The 19,252-nt window shown below is 49.6% G+C and overlaps 5 protein-coding genes across 5 annotated transcripts; 3 read left to right on the plus strand and 2 right to left on the minus strand.

Moving 5' to 3' along the window:
• Positions 1 to 754: 754 nt before the first annotated feature.
• Positions 755 to 2,697, plus strand: M430DRAFT_24788 (hypothetical protein; the record flags this gene model as incomplete). Its single annotated transcript, XM_024865134.1, has 4 exons — positions 755 to 778; positions 830 to 1,085; positions 1,134 to 1,396; positions 1,453 to 2,697. 4 exons carry the CDS (start codon positions 755 to 757, stop codon positions 2,695 to 2,697), a joined length of 1,788 nt encoding a protein of 595 aa, XP_024725984.1.
• An 805-nt stretch (positions 2,698 to 3,502) lies between these two features.
• Positions 3,503 to 9,281, minus strand: M430DRAFT_63582 (hypothetical protein). The gene is made up of 2 exons (XM_024869064.1): positions 4,190 to 9,281; positions 3,503 to 4,139 (listed from the first exon to the last, which is right to left on the minus strand). The coding sequence occupies exons 1-2, from the start codon at positions 8,944 to 8,946 to the stop codon at positions 3,749 to 3,751; spliced, it is 5,148 nt and encodes a 1,715-aa protein (XP_024725985.1). The 5' UTR covers positions 8,947 to 9,281; the 3' UTR covers positions 3,503 to 3,748.
• Positions 9,282 to 9,744: 463 nt separating this feature from the next.
• On the plus strand, positions 9,745 to 11,571 carry M430DRAFT_47467 (hypothetical protein; the record flags this gene model as incomplete). Its single annotated transcript, XM_024867932.1, has 3 exons — positions 9,745 to 10,189; positions 10,385 to 11,330; positions 11,379 to 11,571. 3 exons carry the CDS (start codon positions 9,745 to 9,747, stop codon positions 11,569 to 11,571), a joined length of 1,584 nt encoding a protein of 527 aa, XP_024725986.1.
• Positions 11,572 to 11,951: 380 nt separating this feature from the next.
• On the minus strand, positions 11,952 to 12,666 carry M430DRAFT_32819 (hypothetical protein). Its single transcript, XM_024866239.1, has 2 exons — positions 12,472 to 12,666; positions 11,952 to 12,422 (listed from the first exon to the last, which is right to left on the minus strand). Exons 1-2 carry the CDS (start codon positions 12,650 to 12,652, stop codon positions 12,028 to 12,030), a joined length of 576 nt encoding a protein of 191 aa, XP_024725987.1. The 5' UTR covers positions 12,653 to 12,666; the 3' UTR covers positions 11,952 to 12,027.
• A 758-nt stretch (positions 12,667 to 13,424) lies between these two features.
• M430DRAFT_63585 (hypothetical protein) lies at positions 13,425 to 19,228 on the plus strand (the record flags this gene model as incomplete). Its single annotated transcript, XM_024869065.1, has 3 exons — positions 13,425 to 17,786; positions 17,834 to 18,618; positions 19,202 to 19,228. Exons 1-3 carry the CDS (start codon positions 13,757 to 13,759, stop codon positions 19,226 to 19,228), a joined length of 4,842 nt encoding a protein of 1,613 aa, XP_024725988.1. The 5' UTR covers positions 13,425 to 13,756.
• Positions 19,229 to 19,252: the final 24 nt, after the last annotated feature.

The following is a 19,252-nucleotide window of genomic DNA, read 5'->3' on the forward strand; positions in this document are numbered from 1 at the left end:
CGGGTCCGGCCCGGGCGGACTAAGGTTCCTCCTTGGCCGGCGGGACTAAGAAGGATCTAGCCGCTTTTGATCCGTAGCCCGTGTTTTACTTTGACCCCCTCTTTGATCCGTCGACCTCTGGACAGCTTCATCTCCTCTCCATATACATCCATCTCTGTCTTATTGTCTTCCTGCTGCTCAGCCAGCGTCGAGGAAGCAATCTGACATTCCCAAATGGCCGTCAAGAGGTCGCGCGGTCCCCCCAGGCTGCCTGTGAAGCAGCTGGGCATTCTTGGTGAGTCTTGCTTGCGTTTGCTCACCGACCTTCTGATGCAATCCAAGTTATATATGAGACCTGCGAAAATCCAGGCAAGAGAAAACTGATTTATAGACCTGTTGGGACCGGGATGGGAGGTCGGTCAGCTTGACTCGGGAATCGCAAGGAGGATGCTTCTGAATCTAATGATGACTGAGGAATACTAGTGTATATCTAGCTATATCGGCCTGCTATTCCATCCTTCACGAACCGACTTCATGGCTGCTTCGGGCCAGTTCTCTCTAGTTGAGATATGATAAACCCTCAGGTACCCCTTCAAAACCCCCATCTCGCGCCTGAAGCTCGTCTACACCCCCAAAAATCATGCTTCAACTGGTTGCACGAGGCAGCCGTTTGCGTGATGTACTGAATGTTTTTACTACCTCTCCCTCTTATTCTCCCCGAATCTAGCTGACTGGGACATCCACAGCAATATGTAGATTCGCTGAACCCGTCTCCATGACCTCGGTCTTCCCGTATCTAGTACGTGAACCAGAGCTCCCTCGTCCGCCCCCTACTCACATGACTTCCTAGCCGGAAATGATCGAGAGCTTTGGCGTGACCAAAAGAGAAGTTGCAAAATGGGCTGGCATCACATCAGCCGTCTTCTCCATTTCACAATGTCTGACTGCCGTTCTCTGGGGAAGAGCCTCCGATAAATTTGGCCGCAAACCTGTCATCTTAACGAGTCTGACATGCACCATGTTATTAAGCTTGATATGGGGCATGTCATCAAGTCTTCCAATGGCCATTGTTTCGAGAGCTATGTCTGGTGGTTGTAATGGAAATGGTATGATCTACACTCGACTGTTTCTTGGATCCCGCTGACTATTCTCAGTCGGTATCATTCGAACAATGGTGGCTGAAATGGTTCCCGAAAAGGAACTGCAACCAAGAGCGTTTTCCGTAATGCCCATGGTATGGAGTCTTGGATCAACTTTAGGACCATCTCTAGGTGGATTCTTCGCCAAACCTGCTGAAAACCTGTCTGGGATTTTTGGAGATAACAAGCTCCTGATCAAGTTTCCCTTCCTTCTCCCAAACATCATCGCCAGTACATTCTTCCTTATCGGGATTACCACTGGAATCTTATTCCTCCAAGTAAGTCTCCTCGAGCAGCCAGGCATTCATACTGTCCACTAACCTACCTACGAAAGGAAACTCTCGAAACCAAACGCCACAAGAAAGACCCGGGTCGAATACTAGGCCAGCGCCTTGTAGCTTTCTTTGGGACCCTTTTTCACCTCGACAAGCGCACCAGGAGCTCCCGCCACCAGTCTGCCGTTAATGAGACCTCGCCCCTCCTCCGGCCCCCCTCTTCTGCTAATTCCGATTCCTCGAAAGCTTTCTCCGACTCCTTCACTCCAAAGTCTCCAAAGCCACCGGTCACTCGCCCCACCCTATCCGAAGTTTTCACACGCCAGTCCGTTATCAACCTTGCAGCATACAGCATCCTTGCTCTCCATTCCGGGGCCTACGACCAGCTAGTTCCCATCTTCCTACACCACCCCCGCGAAGACCATGATCCATCTAACACCCACCTGCCCTTCAAATTTTCCGGCGGGTTCGGCCTGGCCTCCGGTCGCATCGGAACCATCTTCACCCTATACGGTATCTTCGGCGGGCTCATGCAATTCTTCTTCTTCCCGCCCGTGGCCCGGCGACTGGGGGTCCTGCGCTGCTTCAAGCTATGCGCCGTGACCTTCCCGATCGTCTATTTCGTGACTCCCTATACCGCACTGATCGAAGATCCAGCCTGGCAGCAAGCTGTCATGGTTTGCATAATGCTCGTCAAGTGCTTCGCTGGAATTTTTGCCTTCCCCTGCTCTACCGTCCTACTCACGAACTCCGCGACCAGCCTTCGTATCCTCGGCACTCTGAACGGCTTCGCCGTTAGCATCAGCGCCGTAGGGCGAGCGCTCGGTCCGTTCATGACCGGCACTTCCTTCACATGGGGCCTGAAAATCGGATATGTGGTTACCGCCTGGTGGTTCCTGGCCTTTATGGCCCTCCTCGGTGCAATCCCTGTCTGGTATCTAGTTGAGATGGAAGGCTTCTCGAAAACAGCAGACAATACCGACGATGAAGAGGAAGAGGATGAAGGACCAGAGACTCCTATTGGAGAGCATATTCTGGACAATGATAGAGTAGCAAACCCCAATCACGATGATGAGACGGATACTGCCGCTGCTCCTCTACCATTAAATGGAAACTCAACGACTAAATCACGGGATATCCAAAAAGCACAAAGTCCCAAACGGGAGAGCTCCCTCGAGAGAAACATGAGCAATCCCATAGGCATCCTTGGTGGCAGCGTAGGACCTGGTGGAGGCCGAAGATTAAGTAATGGGCTTGCGGCTTCGAATAATGGATATGGTACCGGGGGGACGAGTTTCCATTGATTGATTCCCTGGGTGGCGTCGTGGGTTATAACTTCTTTGCATGTACTAAGAAGCGGCATTTTACTAATACTAGGATAAAATTGGTTGAAAGGGCTTTCCAGACTCTCTATGGGCTCTGGGATTCTGATGGGAGCATTTATTGCATGGTCATGGAATGGGAAAGAGATATTAGATTGCAAGACTTGAATGAAGACACGATGATGCCAAGGTCACTTGTTGGCAGTTGATTTCCAATATCAAGCCCTATACCCCACAGATGCACCAGTCACCGCATTCTGAACAACCACTGACTGGCCACATAGCAAACATGTCAAATATCAAATCATTTGAACAAGTAATATACTAGCACGCTCAGCAACAAGATCAATATAAAAAAGCCAGTAGAGCTGCACAAATAAAGCCAACCTCTACCACATCTTCTTCACAAGAAGCAAGCAAAAAACCACACAAAGCAAGCCAAGCGATAGCATATCATCTCCAGTGACCCTCACCGCACCCGCCGTCCCGACTGACCCGTCATCACCGATCCAGAAACCGATATTCCGCTACTCGAGCCATTTCCCAAACCAGATGTCACGCAAGGGAGACGTCTCCACACCAAGCTTCGACATCGTAGGGCGATACACAGTTGAAGTCGGACATCGAGTACTAAGTATATCCCCCTCTACCCTGCCGCAGAATCCAAGACGCCTAGTCGCTAGACCTATATAGCAGAATCAATTACAGTGCAAAATGGGATGATACTGAATGAAATACAAGGCAATGCAGCGCAACCACGAGCGAAGCAGACTAAAATTAAAAATTTCCAATTCCTCGTAATATCTCTAGTAGTATCACTATCCATACCCGTAGTTCCAGCTCTGACCCGAATCGAAAGGTATATACACCATAAAACTACGGTTCTTAACGTGATAAGTTACCTACCCGTCGCCTTGTCCAACTTAATGCAACGCCAAAGCCATGCCACGCAAATACAACCCACGCTAAAGGAGACATAATAACAACTTCATCTATCATCTCTCATCCATTCGTGGCAATATCCGCAACTTGATCATTCCGTTCGGTAGAACTTCTTATAAACCAGGTGCAACAGCAAGTTAACATTTAGTCGCATGGAACCTTCAAAAAGGTCCATGTACTGATGGTTGGCAAATTGTGCTGCCAACAACGAGTCCATAGGGACTTGGGCACTAGCCCCTGGAATCTGGATGCTTCCTCTGCTGCCTTCGATGAAGAATACGCCGACTTGGTCACAGGAGATTGTCAGGTTGACCTTGTCCCATTCTCTTTCAGTGAAGCCTGTCCATGAGACGAGGACACCTTTGTCTGACAATGTTCGTGCCGAGTATTTGAAGGATCCAAATTTGGGTTTCCGGCCTGAGCGCTCGAGTTCACGTTCGTGATTGTATTGTTTCGAGAAGGGCATGAGGAATCGCTTTTTACTATGGACATGTCAGTGCGGGTACTCAACGATCTGGGACATGTAACTTGCCCTTTCTTCTGCAGGGTCATCATGGCCTGCTCAATGTAGTTGTCGTAGCTCTTGCGTTGAGATTCGAGCCATTTAGCCTTCTCATTCAAATTACCCAGCGTCAGTCGGACTCCTTCGAGCTCACGTTGCCGCTGTACACGTCGGCGACTCTTGGTGCGGATATCTAAGGCAATTGCATTCAAAATATCTTGATAGAAGTTTTGGCGCGATATTCTGCCCATTTGTTCCAGCCGCATAATGTTTTCCAGGGCTGTCGCCTTCAGTTCCTTGTAAGACATGGACTTGATATCGACCAGAGTATTTGCATCTGAATAGGCACCGCGAGACTTATTTCCTTCTGCAAATTCTTCTCGCAGCAATGCATGCCACTTCTGGTCATCTTCCATGGAGATAGGGCGGACAAGAATATCCATGAGATTAGGTCCAGATTGGACGCGGATAATGTATAGGATGCATCGCTTGGTTTCCATGAAGAGCGCTTTGACTTCTGCTTCGGGATCCTCGATATCGTGGAGCTTGGGGGTCAATGTCATTTGGATTTCGGTGGACGTAACGCCCAACATTTCGGTTTCATTACTCTTCGCATTTCCAAGTTCCTGGACAAGTTCCCGCAGCACGTCGTCTCTGTTGGGGCAGATATACGGAAGGTCTGTTGCCACCAGGTTGTGGATTGAGAAGATGTCTGACATCTTGATGTACAGGGTGGGCTTTGTGCGAGCATAAAGGTCGTTAAATTCATCGATGTCGAATGTACTTTCTGCATCGCCCACAGATATGATATTGGAGAAGATCAGAGAAATACGCTCAATAGCTTGTCCGACATAAGCGTTCAGTGGCTGCAGGTAAATATTCTCGCCGCCGAACAGCCTACCTGATGCAACTTGGCCGAGGACCTTGGCGACTTCTCCTAGGTTTCTCTTTTGAAGAGGTGTCAGTTGCTTCTCGACAACGCCCATTGATTCTGGCGCGGTCAAAGCAGGTTGGAGATAGAATTTCCAGAGCCAATTCCCGGCAACCTGTAGAAGGTGTTCTTGGGGTTCGCGGGCGAAATGTTCACAGAGAGATTGAAACGTCTGTTGGCACACGAATCGAATCCCGTATGGCATCTTGTGCAAGAGGGTCTCCAGGGCAAGAAGGAACTGGTCTGCAATTTCCCGGAGGTCACGTAAATGGTCAATAAACAAGTCCCGTGTTTCTAAGTCTTTGATGGCAACCTCCCGAGGGATATCGAGTGGCCGTTGGCTAGGTCGTCCTGTCCGGAGTTCTTCGTTGTTGATAGCCGAGCGATAGATTTGCATGGGGTCACTTTCGAGATCAAGAGCTGGATCTTCGATGATGTTAGTGTGGATCAAAGGTCCCAGAAGCTCTCGTAGATATTTCCTGTCGCGTGGCGATCTTGTGTAGTTGGCCAGGAGCTTGCACCAAAAGAAGTTCCCGCGGAGAAATTCTTGGACTGAAGTCAGACCATCAACCTCCTCCTTCACCGATCGAACAATAAGCTTGAGGAGGTAATACTCCTCCCTACGCTTCTGGGCGTAGCCAAAAAGACCCATCATCAGAGTTTCGATTCGCTTGCAATCCTTCTCTGCCGTTCCCTGTTCACGTATTCGTTTGAAGAGCCGTGCAAGATATTGGGGTTGGGTTTGCAGGCTGAAAAATAATTGCTGATACAACTCGAGTTTCTTTCTCGAGTTTTTGTTCAACGCCTTGAGGTCGAAATGGTTGCCCGAAATCATGGATGTATTCACAAGGAGATTTCCGGAATGTCCACCAAAATTCCTCTGGTGCTTCACAACTTCATCGAGAGTGATCTTGTTCTTCACAAGGAGAGCGATCTTGATGTCCAGCTGATCAATGTATTGCTCAGCCATCTCGTTTTGACGGACCTGCTGAACAACCGTTTTGCGCAGACGCTCAAACTCTATTTCCTCGTTGAAATCAAAGTCACTGTCATTTAACAAGTGGACAAAGTTCTTGACGGTGTTGACAGGTGGGTTCTTTCCAGTAGTCAAGCTCTTATAGGCTTCACCCTGCAGCTTGCCCCGGACAAAGCTCTGGAGCTTGACAACCTTCTCCATGTTCTCCTTGAAGAAACGTTGCTTCTCAGCGAACCTTGCACGGACCACGAAGGCCTTCGCGGCAGCCTGAACAGCAATGACCGAGTCCTCTTCAGCCTCCAATTCTCCAAGAAGCATTCCAATGTCGTTGCGCAGAAGTACTGCTCGTGATAATGCTTGAAGTTCCACAATTTCCGCAGTATGGGACTGGAGGTTGTCCAGAAGGGCCTCGGTATGCTGTCGCAGGAGACATCCTCTCGCCAGAGCTTGAAGTTCTGAGATTTGTGAAGATTGTGCGAGAAGCGCCTCGTAGTCTGCAGCCACCATCTGCCGCAACAGCATTCCTCTAACAAGCGTCTGGACTTCTAATATCGACGACTCCTCTTTCTTCAAGGCTGAAAGAGTAGAGGCCACTTCACCGCGAACAGCTGCCGCGCGGATAAAGGCTTGTAGGGTGGAAATAGCTGGTGAGTGTGTCTTCAACTCCTGGCTTGTTGATTGGACCTTGCTACGCAGGAGCATTCCTCTCGAAGCTGCTTGGAGTTTCGTCCAGATTGGAGATGACTGCTCAAGTGCTTCTCTCTGCCTGGAAAGTTGGTTTCTCGTTAACATAGCTCGTGCGAACGCCTGAACAGCGCGGATCGATTTTTCTTCACGCCAGAGATTTTCGTGGTCCTTGGCAACAGTACTCCGGAGAAGCATACCCCTGATTGCAGCCTGAACAGCGCGGATCGATTCTTCTTTACTCCAGAAATGTTCGCGGTCCTTGGCAACAGTGCCCCGGAGAAGCATACCCTTGACTGCAGCCTGAACAGCGCGGATCGATTCTTCTTCACGCCAGAGATGTTCGTGGTCCTCGGCAATAGTGCTTCGGAGAAGCATGCCCCTGATCGCAGCTTGCAAGCTCTTGACTGGCCCGGCCATAGACCTTGTCTCCTTCTCTTGCGCCGCCAGATTTCTCCGAGCAAGGAAGCCTCGAAGGCTGGCTTGGAATTCCTTCACCGCAGGCTCTGAATATTGCAATTCTGATCTTGTCGTGCGTACCTCATCTCGGGCTTTCTTTGCCCTGATAAGGCTCTGTAACTCTAACACGTCCCCCTCTCGACTTTTCCAGAATGTCTCCCTACTCGACTGCCTGCGCCTCGCCAAGAAACCTCGAGCACTGCTTTGAAGGTTCACGGCGAATTTGCGCATGGCAAGACGATACTCCATTATCTGCCGAGTGAAGTCTCCTCGAATCATGGATTGTAATTCGACGTAGATATGCTCGTAATCCCATAACTGCTGCATTGTATTTCCCAGTTGCATGCGGATAACTGCTCCGCGAATTCGTGCTTGTAGGTCCACGATCATCATCTCATTTTCTCCCAGCTCTCGGGCAATTCGATCCTCCTCAGTCTCGACTGGCTCTGGTTCGGGGACAGGTTCTATACCGAAATCCGCACCCATGTTCCCAAAACTAGGCATGCTGACTCCTGCCTTATCCAAGCCCTTCTGCATCTCTTCCAACTCATGATGTTCGAATTCAAGTTGTCCAAGCAGGTTGCCAATCGTGAAGCCCACAATGCCTTTTCTGAATAGGAGCCAGCTTAAGGCATGGATACAGTAAATGACCTTGGGGATATTCTTCTTCTCGTATAAGTCGATAAGTTCAAATCGGAAAAGGTCAGGAAGTTCAACTTCGGCAAGGAACCGGAAGAAGGTGGCAATATTGTCGGAATGTCGAAATTGAAGTTTGGGATGTCGGAAGATTCGTATTCGACGTTCAGGATACAAGGAATCCACAATCTCAGCCAAGGTGACACCATCCCTCAGAGCTTCCTCTAGTTGTACAATCGGAGGTATTGGTCGCTGCAGGATATCTTCAATCCATTCCTTCGCCTCACCGATGTGACAGAGATATTCATAAGCCTGGAGAAATTGTCTCTGCTTGTCCATCCAATTCCGACCTTCCCAACCATAGCCATTAGACCTATTCTGCGCAACGGTATTCCGGTCACCCCTTGTGTGATCGCTTCGTTGCAATCTGCGCCGGCCATGGAGACCAGCCACTTCTTGGGAGGGTGCCGTGATGGCAAAGTCATCTGGAGAGCCATTTTCGGCAAATTTCGAGAGAGTTCGTAATTGACTCGTTGACGACTTTTGCAGGCTTTGAAGGTCTGGGGCAGCGAACGGGCTATGCTGATGCTGGAGGGTATAACTTCGACCAGTCCGGCTGATCGAGTCTGAACGGCCGAGCACCATCGAATTCGGACGGATCGAGGACGCTCGAGAAGTTAAAGTCGAAATCGGAGCGCTTCCATCCGCATACCCCAGCTTGCCAACGTCCAGGCTTTTGCCTCGAGTATGTTGATATACATTCCGGTCTCTACTGGGCGGTGAAGGGCTCGGCGGCTGAGGCAGGGGCCGGAGCGACTGGCGCGCACTCATGTATGCATTGTTCGGGCTTGAATCATTACTGCCGTAGCCACTGCCATTCTCGAAGCCAGAAGGAGACATTCGTGATGCTTCGGTCGCTCCTCGTTTGCGGCCTACGTATCCACTTGATCCTGTTGATGACAATGTACTTGTGCGGCTCAGCTCGAATGCGCCGGAAGAATTTGAGTAAGAAGTAGAGGCAGTGGATGCATTTGAAGGTTGACGCTTTGTTGTAGAGTAGCTGGCAGTATGTGTTTGTTGGAGGGGATGCCGGAACGACATCACGATGTCTGGGTTCGAGGTCGATGTTAATAGTAGGGCTTCACCGATTCTCTATCAGGAGGCTTTATCCTCGCCGTATACATATGGTCGAAGGCCACCTCCTCCCTGGCCGTATGGATCCGGGCTTCTGAGTTCGAAGAAGGTCGACGAGGATCAGGATGGCTCGCGAGGTCGGCCGCGTTTGTTCTTCTCGTATGCCAGGCGGGCGGTGGGTGCAAGAAGCAGAGATGGTCCGATGACAGCAGAAAGCCGACAAGATGGATGGTTATGAGCGAGAACGATGTGTTTCAGTTGCGCGGGGCGCTTTTAGAGACAGCTCCTCGACGGCGTGGTTTGGAGGGGAGTTGGTTGGGCTGCCAGGATACGATGAATTTCGTTTGTTTACATTCAGCTGTTTACGGAGAACCGAAATCAGGCTAGCGTGACCGGCCGGGAACAACCTCTCTCCGGCGGAGGATGTATTGCGGCCTGAATGCCTTATTCGTGGGGCTCCGCATTAATAAGGGATTTCACCTTTCCACCGGCGAAAGGTTTTCCCTAGCGCATCCCGATCCCCGCTCCCTTATAGAAGCAAAAATTGGGTTTACAAAATTTCTTTTTTTCTCTTCTCTCTTGGGAGAAGGAGACTTCAACCCGTCGACCACACTTTTTGCCCTCGAACCGCATCGTGTCGACTATTCCTACTGTTGTATATCTTTCCTCGTTTCTCTTGTCTGTCTTCCTCTTCCCATTATCCAGTTCACGATGCCTCTCACAAATGGCGACATCCCCGCGGCTGAGCACTTCTTTGGTCCCATCATGGACCACAAGAAGGCCATCGAGGCCCTCAGCCAGTATGAGGAGCCTGATGGACTGGATGTGAAGGCTCTGCTCGACTCAAAGAAGCACGGCGGATTGACCTACAATGATTTCCTTGTCTTGCCAGGCTACATTGGCTTCGCTGCTTCCGAGGTCAACCTGGACTCTCCCGTCACAAAGCGAATCACTCTCAAGACCCCGTTCGTCTCCTCCCCTATGGATACTGTGACTGAGCACGAAATGGCCATTCACATGGCTCTCCAGGGCGGGCTTGGTGTCATCCACCACAACTGCTCCGCCGATGAGCAAGCAGAAATGGTCCGGAAAGTCAAGAGATTTGAGAACGGCTTCATCCTGGATCCTGTTGTCATCAGCCGCAACACAACGGTTGGAGAGGTAAAGGCTTTGAAGGAAAAGTGGGGATTTGGAGGCTTCCCAGTCACAGGTATGAGCCCCTTCGTTCTATTCTTCTCCCTAGCACACTTTCATGATTACCAAACATTACAAATAACTTTCGTTCTTCCGTATTGACCGCAAGGTCATGGGGATTCAATCTATGCTCTTTATGAACTAAAGTGGACTCACCATCATCATTGTAAAAATTTTCATGTCTTGCAATTGCTAACATGATTTGCAACAGAAAATGGAAAGCTGGGCTCGAAGCTCATTGGCATTGTCACGAACCGAGATATACAATTTGAGGAGAACACTAACCTGCCTGTTTCTGCTGTCATGGTTACTGACCTCATCACCGCATCTTATGGGACGACTCTGCTGGAAGCCAACAAGATCCTGTCAAAGTCCAAGAAGGGAAAACTTCCAATTGTTGATACTGAAGGAAATCTCGTCTCCATGATCTCGAGATCCGATTTGACCAAGAATCTCCATTTCCCATTGGCCTCCAAGCTTCCAGATTCCAAGCAGCTCATCTGCGCTGCTGCCATTGGCACACGACCGGAGGACAAGATCCGTCTGCAGAAGCTGGTCGATGCCGGCCTTGATATTGTTGTCCTGGACAGCAGTCAGGGAAACAGCATGTACCAAATTGAGATGGTCAAATGGATCAAGGAGAAATTTCCCGAAATTGATGTCATCGGAGGGAACGTAGTTACCCGTGAACAAGCAGCCTCTCTCATTGCCGCTGGTGTCGATGGGCTCCGAATTGGTATGGGAAGCGGCAGTGCTTGTATTACTCAAGAAGTCATGGCTGTTGGCAGACCCCAGGCTGCCGCTGTTTACAATGTTAGCTCCTTCGCGGCCAAGTTTGGTGTCCCATGCATGGCAGACGGAGGTATCCAAAACGTTGGTCACATCGTCAAAGGACTTGCTTTGGGTGCAACTACGATCATGATGGGTGGCCTCCTTGCCGGTACCACAGAATCACCTGGTACATCATTTGTCAGCCGGGAAGGTAAGCTGGTGAAGGCATATAGGGGAATGGGAAGTATCGACGCAATGCAGGATAAGAAGGCTGGTGGTGGTGGTAAGGACAGCCAGAAGAGCAATGCTGGTACTGCTAGGTACTTCTCCGAAGGTGACAGTGTACTTGTCGCGCAAGGTGTCTCCGGCGCTGTTGCTCACAGAGGGTATGTTACTTCGGACTTTGTCCTCTTCAATTGCTGACTGTTTACCAGATCTGTTACCAAGTTCGTTCCCTACCTCGCAGCCGGTCTGAAGCATTCCCTCCAAGACTGTGGTAAAAAGAGTCTTGTGGAATTGCACGAGTCTGTGCAGAATGGCACCACCCGATTTGAGTTGCGGACTGCCAGTGCCCAACTTGAAGGAGGAGTTAACATGGAGAGTTACGAGAAGAAGCTCTACGCATAAAAAAATGGGGTGGGTCTTCGGGGTTAAAAAACATGATGGGTGGGGATTTTTTTGGTTATTTGGGAGTTCTTAACGGAGTACGACGAGTATAGCCAGGGATACATGGCCACCTTACGTATTACTAGATCGTTATCATTAGGGAATCATTTCTGGACCACTACTACTTTCTCCCAGTGTACTCGAACCCTCACCAGTGAAATTTCGCCAATGCGGTCCTATTGCTGCATTCTTTGCTTTTAATATTTGAAAGCAACACAGCACATGAATGTGCCTCTCCGACTCCAAGCATACCTAGAGTTGCCCCTACTTTTACAACCCCAGCCACCATTCTACCCACGCAAACGGTCGATATCAAGGTATCTTAGGAAAACCGTATAAAATAGGAGATAATATTATGATTATATGATTATTTCATGGAATAACAACAGTACATGAACTTCTCAACAAGACACGCTCTTAAATGAACTCGGGAAACAAGAGAACCCTGGCACAGCTCGACGGCACATCATACGGGCTCTCGTCCGTCGCATTGTCAAAATACTTGATCATCTGGAAGAGCTGCGGCGCATTATCATCGTGATACCACTCACAGACCAGCCACCCATCGGACTCGTCCTGATCGACCTGGAGCCCATCCGGCCCGCCGTTCACCCACGGTCCCGAGCCAAAGCCCGACGTGATAGTCACGGGCTCCCAACGTGCATAGTTGGTGTCGGAGGGGAAAGCATTGACGCTGAATGGGTACGGCGACACGTCGAACTGCAAATTCGTCCCGTTCAGAAAGGCTCGCGAGCCCGTGCCGTTCACGAATACGGGGTCGGCCTCCCCTGCGCCGGTGTGATACGCTTCCACTGGGACAGTGTTAGTTGTGGGATACGAGACAGCATGGGGGGAGCTTACGGGCCCATCCGTTATACTTCTCAAGGCCGTCCGTCACGGTCATTTTGATGTAGAACTCTTGAGTGTTGTTCTGGGTCCCGGGGACCCATGGGGTTTGCCTGGCTTCCTTCACAGTAGGCGCTGCGGAGGTGAGACCGATGATGGTGGATGCCGCAAGGGCAATTGAGCGCATGAAAATCATGATGTTTGTAAAAGAAAATATTAAATTTTATTCTTTTCTTCGAGCTTGGAGGAGGAAGAAGGACAGAGACCACTGGAGATTGCTTTTCTTTTTGGATTAAATTTTCAAAAAAGAGGGAGGGGGGGGGGGGTTATAGATCTGAATATTTGAACAAGAGGATTGAATTCAATTTTTGACCGAGAGAACAGCTTCTTTTATACTCCACGGATGCACGGCCACCTGAAAGATGAACGACCGACTGATTAATCCCGCGATGGTCGATGGTTGCATTCCGCGTATTCTTTTCCTCGTATCCACGTTGCCATTGTAACTATGCTCACAGCTCAGCTCAGCGCAACGCTCTCTCTGAATACGAAGACTTCTCCGTGACTGTACAACTGACTGCAAGACCGGGAAAAAGTTCCTATTTGAGATATCGGATGGCCGTATCCAGTATTCTTGTAACTATTCGGTTGTTTGTCATGAAGTCAGCTCTTGGGCGAAGCGAAACCCTTTGTTCTTTGCTGCATCTCGTCGAGTTACTGTCATCCTCCCTCCCTTTTATACGAGGCACCCCCCGCAACGCAGATACAGGCCTTCAACGCAGGTTGGGGTTCTCGTCGTCCCCTTGATATTCTCCTGATGATTTATGTGAGAGGCATCCCTTCTTTATACCCTGGACGACTGCGGCGTCAGGGGGCAGACCGCCGGCCCTGCTCGAGTGAGAGAATCTGGAAGCTCTAGCGATGCAAGAAAGCCCCCCTGCTTATCTTCAGCGTCAGTGTTTTGTCTCCTTGCCGCGCAATGCCAGCCCTTCGTCTCTATTGTTTCTTCTAGATTTTCTCTCTTTTCCGTCAAATATTTCACTGTTTTTTTTTTGTGTTGTCCATCCCTTCGTTAAGACCTTTTACCGTGGTCCATCTGCCATTGCGCCATTGCAGCAACCTCCCCGAATGCGCTGGTACAGTCGAGTTAGGAGTCAAATCGAGGCTGGAAGTAATTGATCAAGGAAAATGGGCGTCTGGAGCTCTTGTGGATTGTGAACGACGTTGGCGACATCACCCTCGACCCTCGAATTCCCTCCCACCTCCGCTCCTTGGAAGACGACAACCCCCCACCGCCATTATGGCTGTCCTCAGCCAGTCGTGGACCCTGACGCGGAAGAATCTCCTCATCGCAGTCAATCGCCATGCATTCAGCACCCTCATCCGAGCCGTTATCCTCCCCATCGCGTTCATGATCTTTTTGAGTTACGCGCGGAATCTGTTCGTCCCCTCCTCGACATACGGCATTGGGTCTGGTCACCCAATTCGGACGCTGGCAGAGGGCCTCAAAGCGGCTACAGGAGGGAAGGACACACTGGCATTTGTTAATAATGGGTTGGCTGGTGGAGATATCGATCGAGTTATCGATGCCGTGGCTGCCTCTGCCTCTGCGCCTGGGACGAAGATCTCGAGGCTGACGGACGAGGCTGAGCTCTTGGATGTCTGCAAGAGTAGCTTGAGAGGCGCAACGAATTGTTATGCCGCGATTGTATTCCAGTCTTCACCAACAGAGGGTACTGGGGGGATATGGAACTACACTCTGCGAGGGGATGGCGCTTTTGGTACGAAAATCTTCGTCGACGAGGACACGAACGATGCCGAAATCTATCTCCTTCCCCTTCAACGCGCGGTCGATTATGCCATCGCAGGCGTGAATACTACCATCAATCACGCTGCTCTCCCAGACACGGTCCTCGAATATACCTACACGAGTGAAACTCAGGCCCAGCGCGATACGGCTATTCGTGTTAATTATCAAGGTGTTATTATTGACATCCTCGGGGTGGCTTTTCTCATCGGCATGGTTGGAGTGACATATCACATGGCTGGTTTCATCGCTTCTGAACGGGAGCTGGGCATGTCGCAACTCATTGAGGGCATGATGCCGAATCTACGAAGGTGGGAGCCACAGTTGGCTCGCATTCTGTCGTACCATCTGGCTTTCGACATCATATACCTCCCTAGTTGGATAGTCATTGGAGCAGTCCTCGGCGTAGGAGTCTTCGTGCAGACTTCAATGGCCATAGTCATTATATATCATCTTCTAGCCGGTCTTTCTCTTGTATCTTTTACAATCCTCGGTGCTTCTTTCTTCAAGAAAGCCCAGCTGAGTGGCATCAGCATTGCACTCGTTGTCCTTCTTCTCGGAGTAATTGCCCAGGTCATAAATAATATGAGCTCAGGCGCCGTTGCAATCCTTAGTTTGCTGTTTGTTCCGTGTAATTACGTCTTTTTCATCGTCTTTATGGCCCGGTATGAGAGACAAGTCAGGGCAACAGATCTCATACGAGCCGCGCCTGACAATCCATGGAATATTACCGGCATAATACTATTGGTTTTCATCATAATCCAGATATTTGTATATCCTTTGCTTGGAGCTATTGTGGAGCGATGTCTGTATGGAACTGCGTCCAAGGGGCGATCAGTTATTGGCCAGAATCTCAATCATGCAACTGCAGATGAGAAGTCGACAAGTGCATCGCAAACCGTCCAGCTTCAAAACTTCACAAAGCACTACCGGCCGAACTGGTTCCAGCGTCAATTTGCGGGAATTACCAAGATTCCGAAATCGACGGTGGTAGCAGTCAGTGATTTGACGCTCAATGCAACAAAAGGTCAGATATTTGTTCTCCTCGGGGCCAACGGCTCTGGGAAGAGCACTACTCTTGATGCAATCGCCGGCTTAAATACAGTCACCAGCGGGAAAATCACTGTTGATGGCACCGGGGGATTGGGAATTGCTCCTCAGAAGAACGTATTGTGGGATGAATTGACCGTCGAAGAACATATCCGGATTTTCAATAAGCTCAAGTCTACAGGTCAACGGGATACGCAACAATCCATCCGTGCGCTCATTCAGGCTGTCGATCTGGACAGAAAGATTGACGCGAAGGCGAAGACACTATCCGGCGGTCAGAAGAGGAAGCTCCAGCTGGGGATGATGTTTACTGGCGGAAGTGCAGTATGTTGTGTCGATGAGGTCAGCAGTGGGTTAGATCCTCTCAGTCGACGAAAGATCTGGGATATTCTTCTGGCCGAGAGAGGAACCAGAACCATCATCCTCACGACCCACTTTCTCGATGAGGCGGATCTTTTGGCTGATCGTATTGCAATCTTATCAAAGGGCACCCTCAGAGCCCAGGGATCTTCAGTGGAATTGAAAGAGAAACTTGGCGGTGGATATAGAATCCATTTGCAAACTGGTGCAGGACACCAACCGGCTCCTGTTATTGATGGTATTGCGTCACATGAGACCTTTGGGCAGACTATGTACGTCGCGAACACATCGAAGCAAGCCGTAATGATCATCAAGCGCCTGGAAGAAGAAAAACTCACAGATTACCAGCTCTCGGGGCCGACAATTGAAGATGTTTTCCTTCAATTGGCAGATGAGATTAGCGCAGAAAGCACTTCCAGTCTCGACCCAGAAGCTTCGTTGCTAGGGCCTGACAAAATTGAAAACCACGCGCACGCACCCGCAATCTGCATCTCTGAAGAATCAGGGGCATTGGAGCTGCACTCGAGTAGGAGTATTGGCTTCTTTCGCCAGACGCAGGTCTTATTTCGCAAGAGGGCTACAATACTTCGCCGCAACTATCTTCCATACATAGCAGCGCTTCTCATACCCATCATTGCAGCCGGCCTCACGAGCTTATTCCTGAAAACTTTTCATGGCGTTGGATGCTCACCTACTGAACAAGTATCGATTTCTGATGTCGAAAACCTCGTCAATCAAATCCATTATGATTTGATTGTCGGGCCATCCGGACGATTTTCTAATGAGACCCTAACTTCCTTGTTTGGTCCATTAATATACGGCGTTGATCTCACGCCAGAACAAATCCACAAGAAGCTGAATATGGTTAATACCTTGTCCCAATTCAACGACTACATTGACCGGAACTTTGCAAACGTTACCCCTGCAGGCTTCTTCCTCGGAAATGGTGCCGCGCAAACAACCATGGCATACAAGGGCAATGGTGACATCTACAACGGGGTGTTTGGACAAAACATTCTGGATGTTATGCTTACCAACATCAGCATTGGAACTCAGTATTCGTCCTTCGATATCCCATGGGCACCATCGACGGGCAAGGCGCTGCAGCTGGTCGTCTATTATGGATTGGCAATGGCAGCAGCACCTGGATTCTTCTCCCTTTATCCTACGATTGAGCGGATGCGGAATATTCGAGGGCTTGAATATTCAAATGGAGTTCGTCCACTACCCCTGTGGTTGGCATACCTCGCGTTTGATTTTATCTTCGTCCTGGTATCCAGTGCTCTGAGCGTCGCAATCTTCGCAGGTGCGTCCTCTGCGTGGTACCATGTTGGCTATCTCTTCCTGATATTTGCACTCTTCGGCCTGGCTTCTATCTTGCTTTCATATATAGTTTCGCTGTTTGCTCGCACCCAGCTTTCAGCCTATGCATTCAGTGCAGCAGGCCAAGCCATCCTCTTCCTGATATATCTTATTGGGTATCTATGCACTTTGACGTATGCACCCGTTAACAAGATCGACTCATACCTCCACATTGTCCACTTCACCATTTCTCTTATTACGCCCATGGGAAGCTTGATCAAGGCCCTCTTTGTCGCTCTCAATATATTCTCCACAACCTGCTCTGGAAAGGAGTTGTCCACAAACCCCGGAGGTCTTCTATGGTATGGCGGCCCTATTCTGTACTTAATTGTACAGGTATTTGTGCTTTTTGCGATCCTCATGTGGTATGACAGTGGATCCGTTGTGGCGTGGTACCAAAGGTTCAGAAAAGAGGCCAGTACAACGGCCGAGGCTGATATCCCCACGGACGAGGAACTCGCTGAAGAGTTGATAAGAGTCAACACCGAAAACGATGGCCTTCGCGTCCTTCACCTGACTAAATCCTTTGGCCGTTTCACAGCCGTGGAGAATTTAACTTTCGGAATCAAACGGGGTGAAGTCTTTGCTTTGCTCGGTCCTAACGGGGCCGGTAAATCGACTACCATATCCTTGATTCGTGGCGACATTCAGCCTTCGAGGAATGGGGGGAATGTCTTCGTCGAAAACATCGAAATCAATAGACACCGCGCTAGTGCCAGATCCCATCTTGGTGTCTGTCCTCAATACGATGGTAAGTAGAGTCCTCCGAAATACATGAGCCTTTCTAACATGTTATAGCTATGGATCAGATGACAGTGCTAGAACATCTGCGATTCTATGCCCGTGTGAGGGGCGTCGCCGACATTGAACATAACGTCGAAGCCGTCATTAAAGCTGTTGGACTGCAAGCCTTCGCATCTCGAATGGCTGCAAAGCTTTCTGGAGGAAACAAAAGGAAACTGTCGCTAGGAATTGCGTTAATCGGCAACCCCACGGTCTTGTTACTGGACGAACCAAGCTCTGGCATGGACGCAGCAGCAAAAAGAGTCATGTGGAAGACTCTAGCTGCTATCGTTCCCGGGCGATCCCTCCTGCTTACTACTCACAGCATGGAAGAAGCTGATGCTTTAGCCAATCGTGCTGGAATCATGGCGAGGAAGATGCTGGCAATTGGCACCAGCGATTACTTGCGACGAAAACATGGCGCCTGTTACTATGTACACCTTGTCATGAAGAGCGCTCCCCACACGTCGGACGATGAAATAGAAGCGCTCGAATCATGGATTCTTGCTCAATTTCCAGGTGCGAATATTGAAAATAAAACATATCACGGCCAGATTCGCTTCTCGGTACCTGCTCAGGAGCACACGACGAAAGAGGAGATGCAGATAGAGATCGCAGATGTAGACGGGGTATCTGATGCTGACGACATGCATTATGGGTCTGGCGTTGGCTCTCTGATCACGGTACTCGAGGACAATCGAGACGTGCTGGGCGTAGAGTATTACTCCGTCAGTCAGACAACTCTTGACCAGGTTTTCTTATCGATTGTCGAAAAACACAATGTTCAAGAAGAGGGCTACGTAGGATTAAAACCGAAGAGGAATGCTCTAAAGAAGTTACTGAGAAGATAAGTATATACGAAGAAGTAATGTATTACATACGTCTTTCACTCATTCATATTGTGGTTACCAATTTCTGGAACAACAGCTATTTCGCGGTAATTACAATCATAGGAATAGGAAAGTATCAGCTGCTGTTTCTACCATCTTTTCCCACTCCCCTGCACCGATAGAAGCAATCCAATTACAGATTCAGGATGATTACGATGAACGTCGCCTCGATTACCTTGAAGAACATGGCCTCTCAAGAACTGCACCCAGATGTATGCCCGCTGGAGATAGCTTTGATCTGGGAGAGATTTGCAGTAACGATCGCCGGGGCGTGATTCAGGAACCTGGCTTTTGAAGGCAGCTTCAAATCACAATAAACTACGGAAAATCTTTTCAGGCGCATGCCTTCGAGTGGCCTGATGCCATTCCCGACATAGCTTTCGCCATCCTTCTGGTGGATGTTTTGACGTGGAGAAACGTAATGCTTGGGAACAAGGCAGTGCGGATTTCTACCGTGGAAGTTTACGGGAGGTATGTTATTCTCTCCCTCTAGTACTTAAGGAAGGAGAAAAGAGGATAGCAAAAACGTTGCTATTAACAGTTT

This window comes from Amorphotheca resinae (assembly GCF_003019875.1).
Source record: "Amorphotheca resinae ATCC 22711 unplaced genomic scaffold M430scaffold_1, whole genome shotgun sequence".
Taxonomy (NCBI): Eukaryota; Fungi; Ascomycota; class Leotiomycetes; order Helotiales; family Amorphothecaceae; genus Amorphotheca; species Amorphotheca resinae.

Excerpts from the sequence above, each read along its gene's own strand:
- M430DRAFT_32819 (XM_024866239.1), bottom strand. The coding sequence starts at position 12,652 with ATGATTTTCATGCGCTCAATTGCCCTTGCGGCATCCACCATCATCGGT. Across the intron at positions 12,423-12,471 it reads GAAGTATAACGGATGGGCCC|TGGAAGCGTATCACACCGGC; the intron begins GTAAGCTCCCCC and ends ACACTGTCCCAG.
- M430DRAFT_63582 (XM_024869064.1), bottom strand. The coding sequence starts at position 8,946 with ATGTCGTTCCGGCATCCCCTCCAACAAACACATACTGCCAGCTACTCT. Across the intron at positions 4,140-4,189 it reads ATGACCCTGCAGAAGAAAGG|TAAAAAGCGATTCCTCATGC; the intron begins GCAAGTTACATG and ends ACATGTCCATAG.